The following is a 16,695-nucleotide window of genomic DNA, read 5'->3' as shown; positions in this document are numbered from 1 at the left end:
CATGTTCAGGCTATCCCAACTTCAAATTCTTTAAAACTTTTTTATCAAGTATAACGATCTAAATTAGCATAAAATAACTCAACAGTAACTCTTGAACTGTTCAAGCTAGATACACCATACCAACTTTCATATGTTCAGGCTATTCTACATGTTTCAACTATAACCAGTCACCACCATTACAACTGCAGACACTACCACTACTATAACATTTTCCCAAACCATACATACTTTAAAATTGATTTAAAGTAAAACTTTTTAAACTTCTACCACAATAATACTTTTAAAGAGTTTAATCCATTCCCATCAATTGTACTAGAAGTACAATTTCCATCTAGTCCATGTTATTTGTATTATTTATTGTATAATAAAAACAAATAATTCAGCCTTTGTGGCTATTGATACTATGCAATGTGTCCTAATTGTAAATAAAATCACTCTTCTATCACAGAGAACCTGCATAGGCCACAGTGTTCAGAGGAGATTCACTGCTGAGTCTCCTTCCAAGCTCTTGCCATGAAGCAAACTGAAATGGGTGGAGCTGATTAGTATGCTGTGTATATTGATGACCAAATCCATTAGCTCCTTGTCTCTGGATAGAGCTTTTCAGGTTCCAGTTGATGCAGTCTCAGGTAGGAGTCCTGAATACCTTTATCGATCCTGTATGATATTCATAACACCTCATATTAGATTGAATTTGGTGCAAAATATGCGATAGGCTACTGTATATTATTTCATAAAATCCTGATGTATTTTTTCCCCCACAGATACAAAGGAAAGCAAAGCTTCTGCTGTGAAGTTTAGTACAAATACCAGAACACTGGTGCCAATCCCCTCCTCACCCCACCCTCACTAAGCCTGTCCAAGACGACAGCAGGAGGAAAATCCGACCTCTCCAGACTGCCAAGAGGAAAGTATCCCAAGGGTTAGAGGCAGACCTGTAGCCAGAAGGTCACTGGTTCAAATCCCGGGCAGGGCAATGAAAATGTGGTAACTGAAATTGCAATTCAAGGGCTGGTGGTTTTAGAGAACATTTTGAATATCCTTTGCAAAATGGACAAATAAAGTTCTATTCTTTCTTCCCTTATTCTCAAAAAAAAAGGGTGGTCAACTCCATGGTCTTGGACATTTCCAGGACCACTAGTAGAAGCAGTGGGATGGTGGCTCAGCTGGGTTGTCCAGTCAAGAGCAACAACAGTCTGTTCAGCGAGCTTCCAAGCCCCTCTGCAGCCACCTCAAACACATCCCTGGCAGCCTCTGAGATCATTGCGAATCTGGTGTGTAAACTGGATTCTCCAGACTTCATGTCATCCAGTAGCAACACCAGCCCAAGCCCCCCAGAGGAACAGTAGTGACAACAGTCAACTAATGGAACTGCAGAAACTGCGTTTTCTAAATATCTAGGCTTAATAAAAGTAATTTTGCATTGACATTATTGGGTCACTTGTTCATGATTTAATATGGTTAATATGATAATAATACAAAGTAGACTACCTGGATTTTGCCTTTTGAGGTGTAAGCAAAGATACTGGTAACTTCATTTACATTTTAGTCATTTAGCAGATGCTCTTATCCAGAGCGACTTACAGTTAGTGCATTCATCTTAAGATAGCTAGGTGGGACAACCACATATCACAAGCATAAAAAGGTTAAAAAAAATCCTCAATAACGTAGCTGTCAGTAGAGTCAGAGCTAGAAAGGGGATGTGTCAAGGTGAGGAGGATTATTTAAGATAATGTTTGAAGAGGTAGGGTTTTAGATGTTTTTGGAAGATGGGCAGGGACTCTGAACCTGGTTCCACCATTGGGGTGCCAGGACAGAGAAGAGTTGGGACTGGACTGGGCTGAGCGTAGCGGTGGGAGGGCCAAGAGACCTGAGGTGGCGGAACGGAGTGCTCGGGTTGGGGTGTAGGGTTTGAGCATAGCCTGAAGGTAGGAAGGGGCAGTTCCTCTTGCTGTTCCGTAGGTAAGCACCATGGTCTTGTAGTGGATGCAAGCTACAACTGGAAGCAAGTGGAGTGTGCAGAGGAGTGGGGTGACATGAGAGAACTTGGGAAGGTTGAAAACCAGACGGGCTGCTGCATTCTGAAAGCGGGGAGCCCAGCCAACAGCTAGTTGCAGTAGTCCAGACAGGAGAGGACAAGTGCCTGGATTAGGACCTGCGCCGCTTCCTGTGTGAGGTAGGGTTGTACTCTACAGATGTTGTAGAGCATAAACCTGCAGGAGCGGGTCACTGCTTCAATATTTGCAGAGAATGACAGGGTGTTGTCCAGGGTTATGCCAAGGGTCTTTGCATTCTAGGAGGGTGACACTGTGGAGTTGTCAACCCTGATGGAGAGGTATTTGAGCAGGCAGGCTTTCCTGGGGAAGGAGAGCAGTTCCGTCTTATCGGGGTTGAGCTTGAGGAAGCAGAGATGCGTGTCACCACCTGGGTGTCAGAAGGGGGAAGGAGAAAAATAGTTGAATAACCCACTAAAGGTTTCCACGTTTGTCGTAATTCCTTGCCAGCAAATCATGAACGCCGTACAACAATTGAATGTGTCGTAAACATTCCATAGTGATCATAACCAAATATTATATATTATATTGACAAGATAGCCCAGGGACTGCTTTTACAATAGAAATGGAAATATATGTGATGTCAGTTGGGAAAAAAGGGCTTATTCTCACGCGGAAAGATTTGGGGTGGAGTAAATCCTCTCGCTTCGCCTCTTCCTCTCGGTCATAACGCTGGATATTAGAAAGAAGTGCGCCTGACCTCTACGCTTTTCTGAATGTAATAGACTACACGAGACCAACATAAATGAGCATTTCGATTATGATGTTTATTAGTGTAACAGACGGTCTGCTGTTGGTTATCGTCGATTCGTAGCTATGAAAACCCTCATCTACATCACCACCGGGAAATTCCAACATCACTTTGTTTCATCTGCCTGGCTGAAAGTGTAGGAATTGGTGGTTTCAAATAGGATCATATTGAACCGTCCGTATCAAACAGAACCCTGGTATGGTACTGATACCTATTTTTATGTTGTTCATATGATATGCTTTCTACTTAGCTACTATTCTCTAACGTTAGTCTGTTCATCACTGATTTTTGGGCTAACTAGGTAGCGTTAGCCTAGCTAGCGCGTTAGCCTAGCCAGCTAAGCGGTCATACGAATGCAATGGGTCACACACACACACACACACACACAGCTGTTCTTTAGGTTGATAGACCGATATGATGGATAATATCACAGTCGAATTGTTCTCCTCATGGAGTGTATATTTTGGGGACATTGTTTGCATACACTGGATGCGCTTGGTGACGTTGTTGATTCAATGACGACATGCACCACTAACTTACCGGTACTGGAACATGTTTGTAGCTAACGTTACTGGCAACACGCTAGTCGATGTTATTGTTAGGTAACGTTAGTTAGCAAACATTAGCTAGATCATTAGCAAGTTGCTGCCTATGTAGATAGCGGAGGCAAGCACAAGATAGCTCCTCTATTCGGGAAGCCCAAACATTTCTTAAAATCATGAAACATTGCGAATACCAGCAAATCGACCCGCGGGCACTTTCAACGCCAGCACCAACCCCGACCCTGCCGCCGCAACACGCTGTTGTTGAGGAAGAGAAGAAGGGGGAAACCGCACGGAGAAAATGGGAAGTTTTCCCCGGCAAGAATCGCTTCTACTGTGATGGACGGATCATAGTGGCTCAGCAAAGCGGTGTCCTACCACTCACCCTCGGCCTCATTTTGGTCACCACTGTACTGTTCTTTGTTTTCGAGTAAGTACACGTTCTCGTTTTCTTTTGCATTGCTTTGACACAAAAAGGTTTGCCCTAGCCATTAAAATGATGCCACACAGGTTTCAACAAACCATGGTAAGTTGGGTTGTGTGTCTAGCAGTTTAATCAATACAGTAGATTCTGGTCACAACAATAGAGGAATAGTTTTAATGACATGTTCTGGTATTACATATTTTTACAAGTGTCTTGCTGAAATGTGTGATACATCTCCTGAGACCATGCTACAGTAGTAATTAAAAAGTGGAAGTTGATTAAAACCAGATCCTCTCAGGGTGGTTGAGAAACTATTGTAATATTGTGTTTGACAGCGTTTTCAGTTTCTCATGTTGAAAATGAGAACTAGTCCTGATTGTCGCTGCAGTGCTCTGCAATCAATCTTGTCCTCTTTAGTTGTCCTGGTGATAAAAAGAAATGACCCTAATGAAGCCAGGCTGCATTAAGTCAGCCCAATTCTGATTTTTATTTTCAGTACCCGACACACGGATGCGCACGATTTCAGGTTGCGGGAATGAACCAGGAATTCACACATTGTCAGTCAGCGCGCATGTATTATCACCCACTGAAATAAACTATTACATTTTTTGGAGGGGGGGGGGGGGGCTTCTACTAGGCTTACAATGTTGTTTTGATTATTGCTTCAACAGTCACTAAGATTATATTTGGCTGTGATAGTTGCAAAATACCTATTTTGAATTCAGCAGTTGTTAGAATGCTTGTTAGAATAGCCTTGGAGCAAAGCTAGCCAAAGAGACATTTTACTGGTTGACGTGTTTTTGAAGTATAATGAAATTGATTGGCGAGGATGACACGAACTTTATATTAAGCAAAACATTTATACAAGACTCACAATCCAATTTATAATTCAAAAGTAGTGTGAAACACTCATAAGCAACATGTAAATAAGGCTTTTTAAGCAATACTCCGAGTATTGCTTAATGAGATTTTCCTGAAGAAGCGCTCCCGATCGTACGCAGATAATGCACAGTAATATTCTGAATACATTGTGAAAAACGAATACTTAAGCTCACCATTTGAGCTCCACACGGATTTACTGCATTTGTAACTAGCAGTTTACATATTAGCAGGGAGGGGTTTCTGCCAATTGCACGCACATCGCCCTCTTGTGGCAGTTTGCAAACGCAGAAAGGGGCCTATTGGTCTTTTGATTAATCAGGTCAGCTCTTTTGCCTATTAATAACCTGTTGAGGCCAGGGGGCAGGATCTTATCCCGGTATTGGGATTCATTGTCATGTGACCATGGCGGGGAATTCAAAACTGCAAGAGTAATCATTTCAAATAATCAACTATTTTGGGCAAAATATTAGAGTTCGGTTTCCAGTGTAAACACATCCTTAGTTTTAACATATAAGCCAGTCCACTTTAATTGTTGCTGAATATAGTCCTCTTTTTTTCTTTGTCCTGTCACCACAGCTGTCCCTTCCTGTTGAAGCACCTGACCGTGTTCATCCCAGCGATTGGAGGAGTGCTGTTTGTGTTTGTAGTCATCTCCCTCCTGCAGACCAGCTTCACTGACCCTGGCATCCTGCCCCGGGCCACGCCGGACGAGGCCGCAGACATTGAGAAGCAGATCGGTAAGGGCAACACATACACACCTGAAAGAACATTCTTCCTTTCCCCCTCACTTTCACAGCTTTGTGAACACGTTCACCATTTGTTTTCCTGCTCCATTTTCTGGTATCTTTTTGACCTTTTATCACCAGTTTGTTTGCGCTGGTTTTTGACACACTGTAATAGCAACATATATGGTAGTTTCCTGCTTTTTTTTGTTTGAAGCAATGCATTATTCAGCCAACAAATGGTTGAACCACACACACACACAGTCTCTTCTGACCGGGCATGGAGGGAGGGAGGGAGGGAGGGATAGAGGTCTTTGAACTGTTAGTGGCACTGCTTGTTTCTGTGTGGGTGGTCAGTTTGCTGTGTGGGTAGTTAACGCTGCCGTTTAATTTTGTGAAAAATGAAAGGACACTAGGCCCATTGCAGTGGGTTGCCACTAACATCTCTCTCTCGCTCCCCCTCCCATCATTTTCTCTTCAACTCTTTCTGTCTTTGTTTTTTGTAGAGTGGGAACTCACTTCATGTAGAGGGGGCTGTGGTTTTAAAGAGTCATTTCATGTGGCACCAAAAGTTAAAAAATAAGTTATTGTGATGATATTCTCATGCTCTTTTGACGTGTGTCTGTTAGGATGACAGAGCGTGATGTCCGCTCAGCTTTCTGCAACATGGTTTAGGCCTAAGTTGTCATATCTGCTGGTTAGGCTGGTTTTTCCTAAACCAGATGAATACTTCCAGGAAGTTATTATCAAAAGTATCATACTTAGTTCTGACTAGCTGCCTAATATTCAGCTGTCTATCAAACATTGTGACTCAGTTGTTAACTTGAACCTACCTTACACTTTACTATTAATGAGGTCATGCCATGTAGTGATAGAGCCAGTCTAATACATCAAATCATCACTCAACTGAAACCTGAAACTCAACTGAAACAAAAAGATCAGAATTGGACTGCCTGTCTAAACGCAGAATATGGGACTGCCAGGCAGGCAGCGCACTTTCATACTTTACACAGAGCCTGTGTTGATTGATTGCCTCCTCCATGAAGCCGTTTTAATGGACACCACTCCGCCAGCAATTAGGCCTAAAGCTACTACTGCCTGGATCACAACAAGGACACATGCACACAAAGCATAGGTTTTTACTATACTAGTGGGGGCCAAAAATAGATTTCCATTCAAAATCCTATTTTCCCTGACCTCTAAACACCTAAGCCTAAAATAAGAGAATTTTCATTGTTTTACTATCCTTGTGAGGAATTTGGGGGATTTCCAATACCCAAGAGAATAGTAATACACACACACACACCTTGTGTGCTATATCTCCTGATATGTCCTCCGTCTTTCTCTCCTCCTCAGATAACTCTGGCTCTTCCACCTACCGACCCCCTCCCCGCACCAAGGAGGTGATGATCAACCAGCAGGTAGTGAAGCTCAAGTACTGTTTCACCTGCAAGATGTTCCGGCCACCGCGCACCTCCCACTGCTCCCTCTGTGACAACTGTGTGGGTAAGGACTGGTGACAGAGGTGGCCGTTCAACACGGGACACAGACAGAGGGACACACTGACATTTTATTAGACTGAATTATTTAGTCTATACTACACAGCCTGTTACTGAGATTGTTTTGTTGAACAGTCTTTATTTATCAGTCTTATAAAGAGGATTTATTAGTGTTGGTCTCCTCCATAAAGATGCTGATCAACTCTGAAAGCAGGCCTCCTTCATTTTCTTTTTAGACTTTTCTACATTTAATTCACATTTATTTTACTATTGAAAGGGGAGAGCTTGGCCTCCATGTCAATGAGTTGTCCTTTGTAGATATTTGTACATTTTCTTCTTCCTCGATCTTCCTGTCCTCCAGAGCGATTCGACCACCATTGTCCCTGGGTGGGGAACTGTGTTGGGAAGAGGAACTATCGTTTCTTCTACACCTTCATCGTCTCTCTGTCCTTCCTGACAGTCTTCATCTTTGGCTGCGTCGCCACACATCTAGCACTGAGTACGTAGTCTACACAGAAGACACTGCCCAGGCTTGTGATTTTGTATGGAACTGTGTGGATCCTGATTTATCGTCCTGTCATGGTTTTCTGTATCAATTTTCAATGGTTCTGTCCTCAGGGGCACAAGGAGGGAGAGGTCTGATGTTTGCTCTTCAGGAAAGTCCAGCCAGATATCCTTTTACCAAGACTGTGTGTCTAGTGTAACCTATCTGATCCCCTCATAATACCACTCCCTGCCTCGAGTAGTCTGGTGTTAGGGCACCAAAACTGTCATTCACTTCAGCTTCTTGGCCGTATTGCAGAATACGAATGGGTCTCTCAATCTGTCTGTCCAGCTGACATCTCTGGTGATATTTAGATACTCAAACCATAAATGTTGTCCTTGACTTTTCTTCCTGCACTGCTGTGGAGCTGGTGATTTGCTTCTTTTCAGTTTGGTCCATCTTGGGCCTCTCAGGCTTCCATACCTACCTGGTTGCTTCTAACCTGACAACAAATGAAGATGTGAGTAAATGCCAATGAGTGATATCTCTTGTCTCTTCTGGGATATGTATTATACACTTAAAAACAGCTGCATTGAACCTTTTTATCTCAATATCAAATCATTAAGTATCTTACTGTGATTCTTTTTGACCATTTTAATTGAAAACAAACAAATGCATCTTAGCAAAGGGCAATTTCCCAAGTAAGAATTTAGCTAGGACTGTCTGGGAGTGGTCTGAGTGGTAAGGGGGAAACGGAAAATTAGCTGTTATTAGCAGAGAGGTTTGGAACTCTTTCTTATTGGCCTATAAACTCATTTACCACATAGTGATGCCACCATGGAAGGCCAAAACTCCATCCCACCAAAATGGAAACATTTCAGATGGGCTTTTCAAACAGCTCTTACACTATGAGGGCATTTTCAAAATGTCATAGTATTACTCCAACCTTATAGTGTAGAAATGCATATAAAACCCAGGAAAATCAAATGTTTGACTGACTGCAGATTTTGCGCTTTAAACAGTTAAGTGACCTTTCTGGTATGTGCAGACTGCAGATGGAAAGTAGCCATGTAGCTTAACCTGGTGTCATGTTTGTTATGCCTGGTCCCTGACAAATAAACTAGTTTAGGACGAGGACTGATGGTCAATCTTGTGTGTCTCTCTTGTTCCCAGATCAAAGGCTCGTGGTCGGGGAAGAGTGGGGCGGAGGACACCGGTAACCCCTACAGCTATAACAACATCATTACTAACTGCTGCTCTGTACTCTGTGGACCCATGCCTCCCAGGTGAGACTCAGCCTGCTTTATAATGTATATTTGATAGTGTTTGAGTCAGTTCTTTCTTCAAATCAGTCTATTTAGGAAGTGTTTAAAAATGCCCCATTGTTTTCCGAGGATTTTCTCCAATGCATGAATTTAATTTCTAATCGCTCCTTGATTTGACTAAGAAGGAAACTGAATTGACCTGAAGCCTGAATTATTTGACTAACCTGTTTCCTCCATGTTGTTCAGTTTGATTGACAGGCGAGGCTTCATGCCAGTGGAGGAGTCGTCCCAGACAGTTGCCACGGAGATAGAGCTGGCCACTAAGAACGAGATAAACGTGGTAGGAGGGCCCACGCCGTCCCAGCTGCCCCCTTGTGCATTGCAGGTTCCCCCCTCCCCTATACCGCTACCTGCAACCCCAAACCACCTTCAGCCTGATTTGCAGACCCCAGTTTAGTTGCCTTTTCCAACCGAACCCAACCCCCTTTGACTGTTGCCTGACTGGCTGTTGTGTATGGGGTCACCCCCTCAGGACTTAGTCCCTCATACCAGTGTACTGTAGTACTATTGCTAAGAGTCCAGGATCCTGTTGTGGTCATTACATATGTTGTTGCCTGATCCTGGTAGTCCAGTCTACACCAGACTGTTTATTGTTTACAGTTGACAGTAAAAGACTGTCTCTGGCTAGAAAGAGGAAGTGAAGCTGGCTGCTAGGCCATGTTTGACCTGGGTGTAGCTCAACCGTTAGTTACTCACGCCATTCCATGCCCTGATGTTATAATCAGGCAACTCGGTGTTATTTATGTATTTCATTTCAGTGAAAAGGGGAACAGCGAACAGCCTACATATGATTCATCCACTTCCCAGCTGGGTTAAAGGTTTTGCCCTTGTTTTGTAGTTGAGGAGAAACGTAGGCGCTAGGAGTTTTTATTAAAATGTTTGTTTACAAAGTGCGACTGCCACTGGGTTTTTAGTTGAGTCTGACAGCAGTGGCACTCTCCAATCCTTCAGACTAGGCCTTCCTTCTGTTTACATTCTGTTTACATTCAAGCAATAGGGATAAACTCACCTAACCTTGGTTTAGGTACAAGGGCACTGTCATGTCTGCTGGAAGTTTGCGGATTAGAATTTATTTGCACATAAGGAGTTAGACCAGAGAGAGAGAAGAAGCACAGTATTTATACTTTTAGCAACCACATGCTGGTAATGGAAGCTGTTACTGCTGGGAATTTACCGGTCACAAATACATCTGTACCCAAGTGCTGTTTTCATTTGTCTCAATCTGGACACCCTCCCTCACTGATATTCAGTCGGTCAGCTGAGAAGGCATGGAAGAGGTATTTTATTTATGCTCATGGAATTATCTTTGTTTACAGAGTGTGAAAACACTTATTTGTCTTCCCTCAATGTTGTTGTTGTCTGTATTTGTCTCTGACGTGACTCTGTATTTGAGTGTGTGTGTGTTGTGTTCTGTGTGTCATACCATAATGTAATGGTCATGTTAAAAGTGACATAAAAGCTACCTGCATTTACATTGGAAATGTTTTTAGTAATTTAGCAGACGCTCTTATACAGAGCGACTTACAGGAACGGTTAGGGTTCAGTGCCTTGCTCAATATCACATTGGCAGATTTTTCACCTAGTCGGCTCGGCGATTCGAACCAGCGAATCTGACGCTGGCCTAACACTAGGCTACCTGCCCCCCTCAAGCCAGTCAAAATCATCTCCCTCTTATTGTTTTCTTATGCTTTTAAAAATGTTTTTTATACTACAATCTTATATTATTTGTCTTTTTGTTTATTTTGGTCATCTAAATATTTATACGTCATTTTGGAATAAATTATGTCCATCTGAAATGTACAGTAATAAATATTGCATTTTAACAATGAAATAAATACCTTTTATTTCCAAATGAGTTTAATAGACATGCATTCCTTTTTTAATTCTCACCTGTGTCTTACAGTTAAGATGTAGCATAATCATACGTGTGAACAGTCCCTATGTCATCATTGTCACTAAGCCTTACCCCTGTGTGCCTATTCCGTAGTGTCAACTGGTATTGTGTGTCTCCGTATTTGTGTGTATGGCCCATCACCACCCCCCACTAGGAGGACAACTGTCTGGACTTTGCTCTGTCCTGTGCTGGCTGATGAGCAAGGTTAGTGGAGACAGACAGGTTGGTGAGATGACCCCAGGTAGAGTGCAGTAAGAGTGTTTGGCTGGCCTTACCCGTCTCTGTGGCTACATCTGCTTCAATTGAATGCCAATTCACTTATTTGGAAGTACTGAGTTAAAGTGAATAGAGCCCAACCCTGGTGCAGAAGGGAGGTTTTCTAGGGGGCCCTCTCTCTGTGCCTGGTTGCGGTCTGCTTTGTTTTTCTGCCTGCCTGGCTGGCTTGTCTCACAGTGCTACTATGCTTCTTCCTTTAACACGGCTGATTTCAACCACGTCAGGATGTATACCATCACACACAGAATCAGCCTCTCTAAACTCAAGGTCCAGACCTGTGAAGTTTGGAATATCAGACCGTCAAACTGAGGAAAGGATAATGTCACATTCGTTGTACTTTAATATATTTGTGTGGTTTTCTTGTCAGCTATGCCTCCGATACACTCATGCATGCTTAAATGCACAGATAGTGAGCCCCAAAAGTATTGGGACTGTGAGTGTTTTGTTGTTTTGGCTCTGTACTCCAGCACTTTGGATGAAATGACACAATGATGGAAGTAAAAGTGCAGACTGTCAGCGTTAGTGGACCAAAGTATTGGGACAAATTTACTTGTGTATTAAAGTAGTCAAAATTTGAGTATTTGAACCCATATTCCTAGCACACAGTGATTACATCAAGCCTGTGACTCTACAAACTTGTTGGAAGCATTTGCTGTTTGTTTTGATTGTGTTCCAGATTATGTTGTGCCCAATATAAATCTATGATAAGTATTGTCATCTTGGAGTTGCTTTTATTGTAAATAAGAATATAATGTTTCTATAGACTTCAACATGAATATGGATGCTACCATGATTATGGATAGTACTGAATGATGATTTCAGAAAGTTACAGATGCACAAATATCATACCCCCCAAAACATGTCTTGGGGGTATGATTTATTTGTGCGTTTAACTTTTTCACTAAACGTTTGACTATTTTAATAAATGCAAGTGAATTTGTCCCAATACTTTTGGTCCCCTAAAATGGGGGGGACTATGTACAAAAAGTGCAGTGTTTTCTAAATGATTTCTGGATGAAAGTTTAGTCTGCACTTTAACCTACTTCATAGTCATTGTTTAATTTCAAATCTAGTGCTGGAGTACAGAGCCATAACAACAAATGTCACTGTCCCAATACTTTGAGCTCACTATATATGTATACACCAGACAATGATCAAAAACTTTTTCAAGCAGTAGACTCGTTAATAGTTTATAGCGATTCAGCCTTTCCAACTGCTTCTTAAATTTGGAAGCATAAATGAAAATTGTTCCACATAGGCGAAAATGCAAACACTTCTAAATTCCCCTCGGTGGTCAGGTTCTGCATGTGTTAAATGTGCGCTGACAGCTACGCCAGTCCTTTACATAACATCATAAGAGCATCTCTCTCTTCTCTACTCAAGCAATCAGACATTACAATGTTTATGCTCTGGTGGGTTTTTGTTGACCTTTGTTACTTCATCTTTCAAGTAACTTTCATTTATCTGTCACTTTTGCAAGTGAGAATAAAACCCTCAAAGGACCATTCTTCAAGGCAGTAGCCTTGTCCCCTTACCGTGTAGGGGTCTTACCTTACTCGAACAAGAATTTGATGTGATCTCTGGTGCTGTGGAAATACCGTGCCAAGATTGATACAACACCACTGTGTTACTTTGTGCTTCCAAGTTACATTTTTTTATCATCTGCATGGTTACCCCTCACCAAAATGACTCTGTTACCAAGCATCAGAATACCTGCATGTCCTTCTTGCACCACCTCAATTACCTATAGCTTGACCTTTTGACCCATAGTTTTGCTCTGCATAGCTGTCTGAGTGATCTCTCTTCTCCCCTGAGGGATTTCTGTTCTTTTTTTATTTTCAGCTGAGCTAACAGTTCTTGGTTCTTGTCTTTTCTGCTCCCCTTGTCTGATCTCTTTCTCTCCGCCTCCCTCTCTACTTCTCCCACCCAGTGCACACAAGGAACTAAAGATCTGTTGGAGTCGGCATCTCGCTCTCCGTGTCCCCAGACAGGGAAACCCCAGACCGTCTCCACTTCCTGTCCAGACAGCATCGACCCAGCTGACCCGGCGGTGACCTTTAACCCTGCTGTGACCCCTGACCCTGTTGCGGTGCCCTCTCTGAAATGCGGAGGCCGCCACCACAGCCACACCACCAGTCCTCCGGACGAACCCCGTCAGCAGCACCACCACCATAACCGGCACCACAAGACGCGGTCGGCACGGAGCAGCAGCAAGCGGGCCGCTCTCCACATCTCCAACCCGGCTTACAACTTCAGCCTCAGCCCCCCCACCTCTCCAGGCCTTGGGCCTAGTCATGGTATAGGGGCAGAGGACCACGTAAGGGACAGCTTTGCCGCATTGCACTGAGTCAATCAAACTCTAACTCCCTCTGATTGAATGAACCTGCGCCTTGCTGCCTTCCACAGCTCTACGCTCTGCATGCTGTACAACAGTTTAGTCCCACTTGCCAGACTCATGGAGCACGGCTATAGGAAGAGACTACAGTCAGTCTCACTGGATGCAGTCAGGTGGAAGCTGGTCCATCTTTTATAAGAGACTACAGTCAGTCTCACTGGATGCAGTCAGGTGGAAGCTGGTCCATCTTTTATAAGAGACTACAGTCAGTCACACTGGATGCAGTCAGGTGGAAGCTGGTCCATCTTTTATAATCTATGTAAGTCCACAAGTCCTCTAAGAGAGGTGGGACATGACTGAAGCATCACCAACACCCTCTTTACGTCCTGGGCCTATGTGGTGGATGGGGACAAGGATGTGTGACTCTTACTTTGGAGCTTAAGGATGTATTACTGAGGATAGCTATGGGGGTGTGACCGTCTGGGGAAGTCACTGTACGGTGGCCAGCTTTCACTAGCTAGGCCTAACTCGCATCTACTACCGATTTGTATAGCCTGCTTGGGCCTTTACTAGAGTGCAAATGAATGGAGAGCCCTTCTAGAGATACATTACAGCTTCCTATCAGAAGAGGGCACTACCTGCAATGTGAGTTGCAGGGAGAGTGGTACATGTAATGTGAACACTTATATAGGACACAGACACACCTCCAAATGTAATTGAACTGAATAGCCTCTTTGTTTACAGCGAAAAGCACAACGAAAGAGCTGGTGTTTTGTGGTGCAAACTTGTATAGCTACTCAGTGAACCCTACATTCTTCTTTTGACACACTCAAGCAGAAGAGACCTAGCCAGCACTACAGGGCCTCATTCAGACCGTTATTATTCTGGGTGGCCAAAAACTAGCCTAGCATCCAAACTGATGTCGCTATGTTTCACAATGGTGAGTGCAGCGTTTAGTCTGGTTTAAGGCTTGACAAACTTTGGGGATTACCTACCTACTGATTTGGGATGGCTCAGATTATTAGAGTAGCTGGCTTGAGACCCAAAAACCTGGCTGTGTGAGTGCCAAACAACCCAAATCCTTTTATCTAAAAGCAGAACTGGACGGATGAGCTTGAGTTGGTATGTGATAGGTTAGCATTAGTACATAGAGCTTTCTATATATCAATGTCTCTGAACTTGAAGAGATCCCCCCCACATCGATAAGAGTAGCTCTCGTACTTAGCCCTAGACCCAAGGACAATAGTAAGACTGACTAGTATTCACAACACGGACATGACTGAAATGCACTGGCAGTTGAGGACGTCTTGAATCCTAACTGCTGTTTTATGGTTCAAAACCAACCATCCATTCAACAGTAAAAACTCAAGACACGCCTACAGCATACCTCAGAAATGCTTCACACAGGAATGTTTTCCTTTCTTACTAAAGCAGTGTTTCTCATGATTCATACACCTCTATAATACTGCTATGTACCTGAGACATGTTAGCAGTATCTTGCGTTGCATGTGGTTGCCTCATGCCATGTCCAAAGAGTCCTTCCTCCTTGAGTTGCTTGCACTATTAGTCCAGACAGGATCACCAGCACTAATTACTATTCCATAATCCACATATTAGATGTGTGAATCTGATCCCTTCCTTGATTTTGAGCAGTGATACTAGACCAAATTAGCCTCTTGTTCATTTGAACCTTTTTGTTTTTTGTGCGGTTTGACAAATCTAATAGGGTACTCTGTGACGTGAGGAGGCACACTGAACCAGGGCATCTGAATAGGAAGAATTCAGAGTGTGGTTTCAGATTGAGACCTGTCTTTGTGTTTATAGGTTTAGTTATTTGATATGCAAGTTAAATGTGAAAGTTCATGTTGATCCACTTCGTTACGCCTACCCCTGCAATAATTTGCACAGAAAACGCAATGAACTGCCACTGAGCATGAAATGTGAGCACACTGAGTAGTAGGGACACACAATGATCACTTAACACTGACAGTCCAGTTCATACAAGTAAAATTATATTCCTATTGTCCACTTGGACCTACGGTATTCACATTCACTAGAGCAGAGAAGAGAATTCACTGCACATTTTGTATTTCAAAAAGTGTTTCCCTTCATCACAACAACTTAGACATACTATAGATCAGTGGTCATCCACAATGCATTTCAAATTTGATTCTAAAGGGCATTTCCTGTTATTTCAGCCAATATTCCTCAAAATGAAAAGCACTGACTTTACAATGGTTTATTTCATGTCAATCATGGATCCAGAATGATTGGTCTGTTGAGCTCTGTGCTTATTTATGTTCAACATTATTGATTCTTTATAGAAAACCGTAAAAACATTTGTGTGTTTATAACCTGAGTGATACGCTTGTCTCCATACAGTAACTGGAATTGATGCTTTCTGTTCACGTGTTACACACCAAGGCCACCAGATGGCGACGGTTACAACTAAATGGAGATTTTCACACCGTGTTTACACACTTTCAAAAGAGCTCTCTTCCCAGAAAATAATCCAATGTTTGTTCAGTCAAGTAGTTACATAACAAAGGCTCTCAGACAATACTATGTTTATCTTTTGTGTTTGTTTTTATTTACTGGCAAAATGGCCCAAACATGTGGACGTGTCTCCCTTTAGATGTTGATAGTATAACAGGGTTTTGTCATTATTAAGCAATTCAAACAGATGGCCAGTGCTTATATTGTCTGTAAAAAAGAAATACATCTAATGTAGGCCAACTGAATTGTGGGGAATGTTGCACAATAAAAGATGAACTCAATGATATTTCGTCTTCCTTCAGCAACAGGCCCCTGCATGCCCCTTAATTGTAGCTTGCCTGTGCTGTCTGAATGATGTTGATGGTTACACAGGGCATGTGCTGTGCGTATGACTGGAGGCTACCCTTACCCTCTCCCCGTGTATGCACGGTGTGTATGCCTTGGAATATCAGGTAGTGTTGAGTTAGTAGTCTAAAGCCATAGAAGTCTGTCTTGTTTAAAAAGAAGAACAAATGTATGTTTAAAAAGAGTCGGCAGCTAGGATCAGATACAATATATACTGCTTAGTAGACACTTTCTTCCTAGGCGTCCTACAGCACAGGGAGTGTATACATTTATATGTGATTTCTGAGGGAATTGAACCCAAACCATAGCACCAGGATGGCTCATTTTCTTCCCCAGTCCATGTATTACAGTACCATGACAAAAAGAGAGAGTTGTCAGGGATGTAGGCAGGGAGATCCCCACTCCAGCTGATGATCAGAGGGTCTTTATTTTAGTGTAAGGCTGCAGGTCACAACTTATCATCACTATTTATTATAACATCTCTCTGGCATGGGGTCATGCCTCTGTTTGATTTGATACGATCAATTATTTGATCTAATAGGTCTGATTTTCAATCAGGATAGGCATAAAGGGACAACTTTTGATGACGGGTTATTGCAGACCAACCCTAATAACAGGTTAGTGTCTGTAATGATGATGATGATAACCTCTCTCCTATTTCAGTGA

The 16,695-nt window shown here is 42.7% G+C and overlaps 1 protein-coding gene across 2 annotated transcripts; it reads left to right on the top strand.

Moving 5' to 3' along the window:
• Positions 1–2,563: 2,563 nt before the first annotated feature.
• Positions 2,564–15,965, top strand: LOC115175734 (palmitoyltransferase ZDHHC18). Of its 2 annotated transcripts, XM_029735199.1 has the most exons (10): positions 2,564–3,777; positions 5,230–5,390; positions 6,732–6,881; positions 7,236–7,373; positions 7,493–7,544; positions 7,776–7,878; positions 8,532–8,644; positions 8,870–8,963; positions 10,671–10,781; positions 12,784–15,965. In XM_029735199.1, exons 1-10 carry the CDS (start codon positions 3,524–3,526, stop codon positions 13,198–13,200), a joined length of 1,593 nt encoding a protein of 530 aa, XP_029591059.1. In that variant the 5' UTR covers positions 2,564–3,523; the 3' UTR covers positions 13,201–15,965. The 2 variants fall into 2 exon arrangements, with proteins under 2 accessions (XP_029591059.1, XP_029591060.1); XM_029735200.1 differs by lacking the exon at positions 10,671–10,781 and having other exon boundaries at positions 2,565–3,777.
• The last annotated feature ends 730 nt before the right edge of the window (positions 15,966–16,695 follow it).

This window comes from Salmo trutta, chromosome 36 (assembly GCF_901001165.1).
Source record: "Salmo trutta chromosome 36, fSalTru1.1, whole genome shotgun sequence".
In the NCBI taxonomy this organism is placed as follows: domain Eukaryota; kingdom Metazoa; phylum Chordata; class Actinopteri; order Salmoniformes; family Salmonidae; genus Salmo; species Salmo trutta.
Note: the sequence above shows the minus strand (reverse complement) of the source record. Positions and strands in the feature narration are given on the sequence as shown.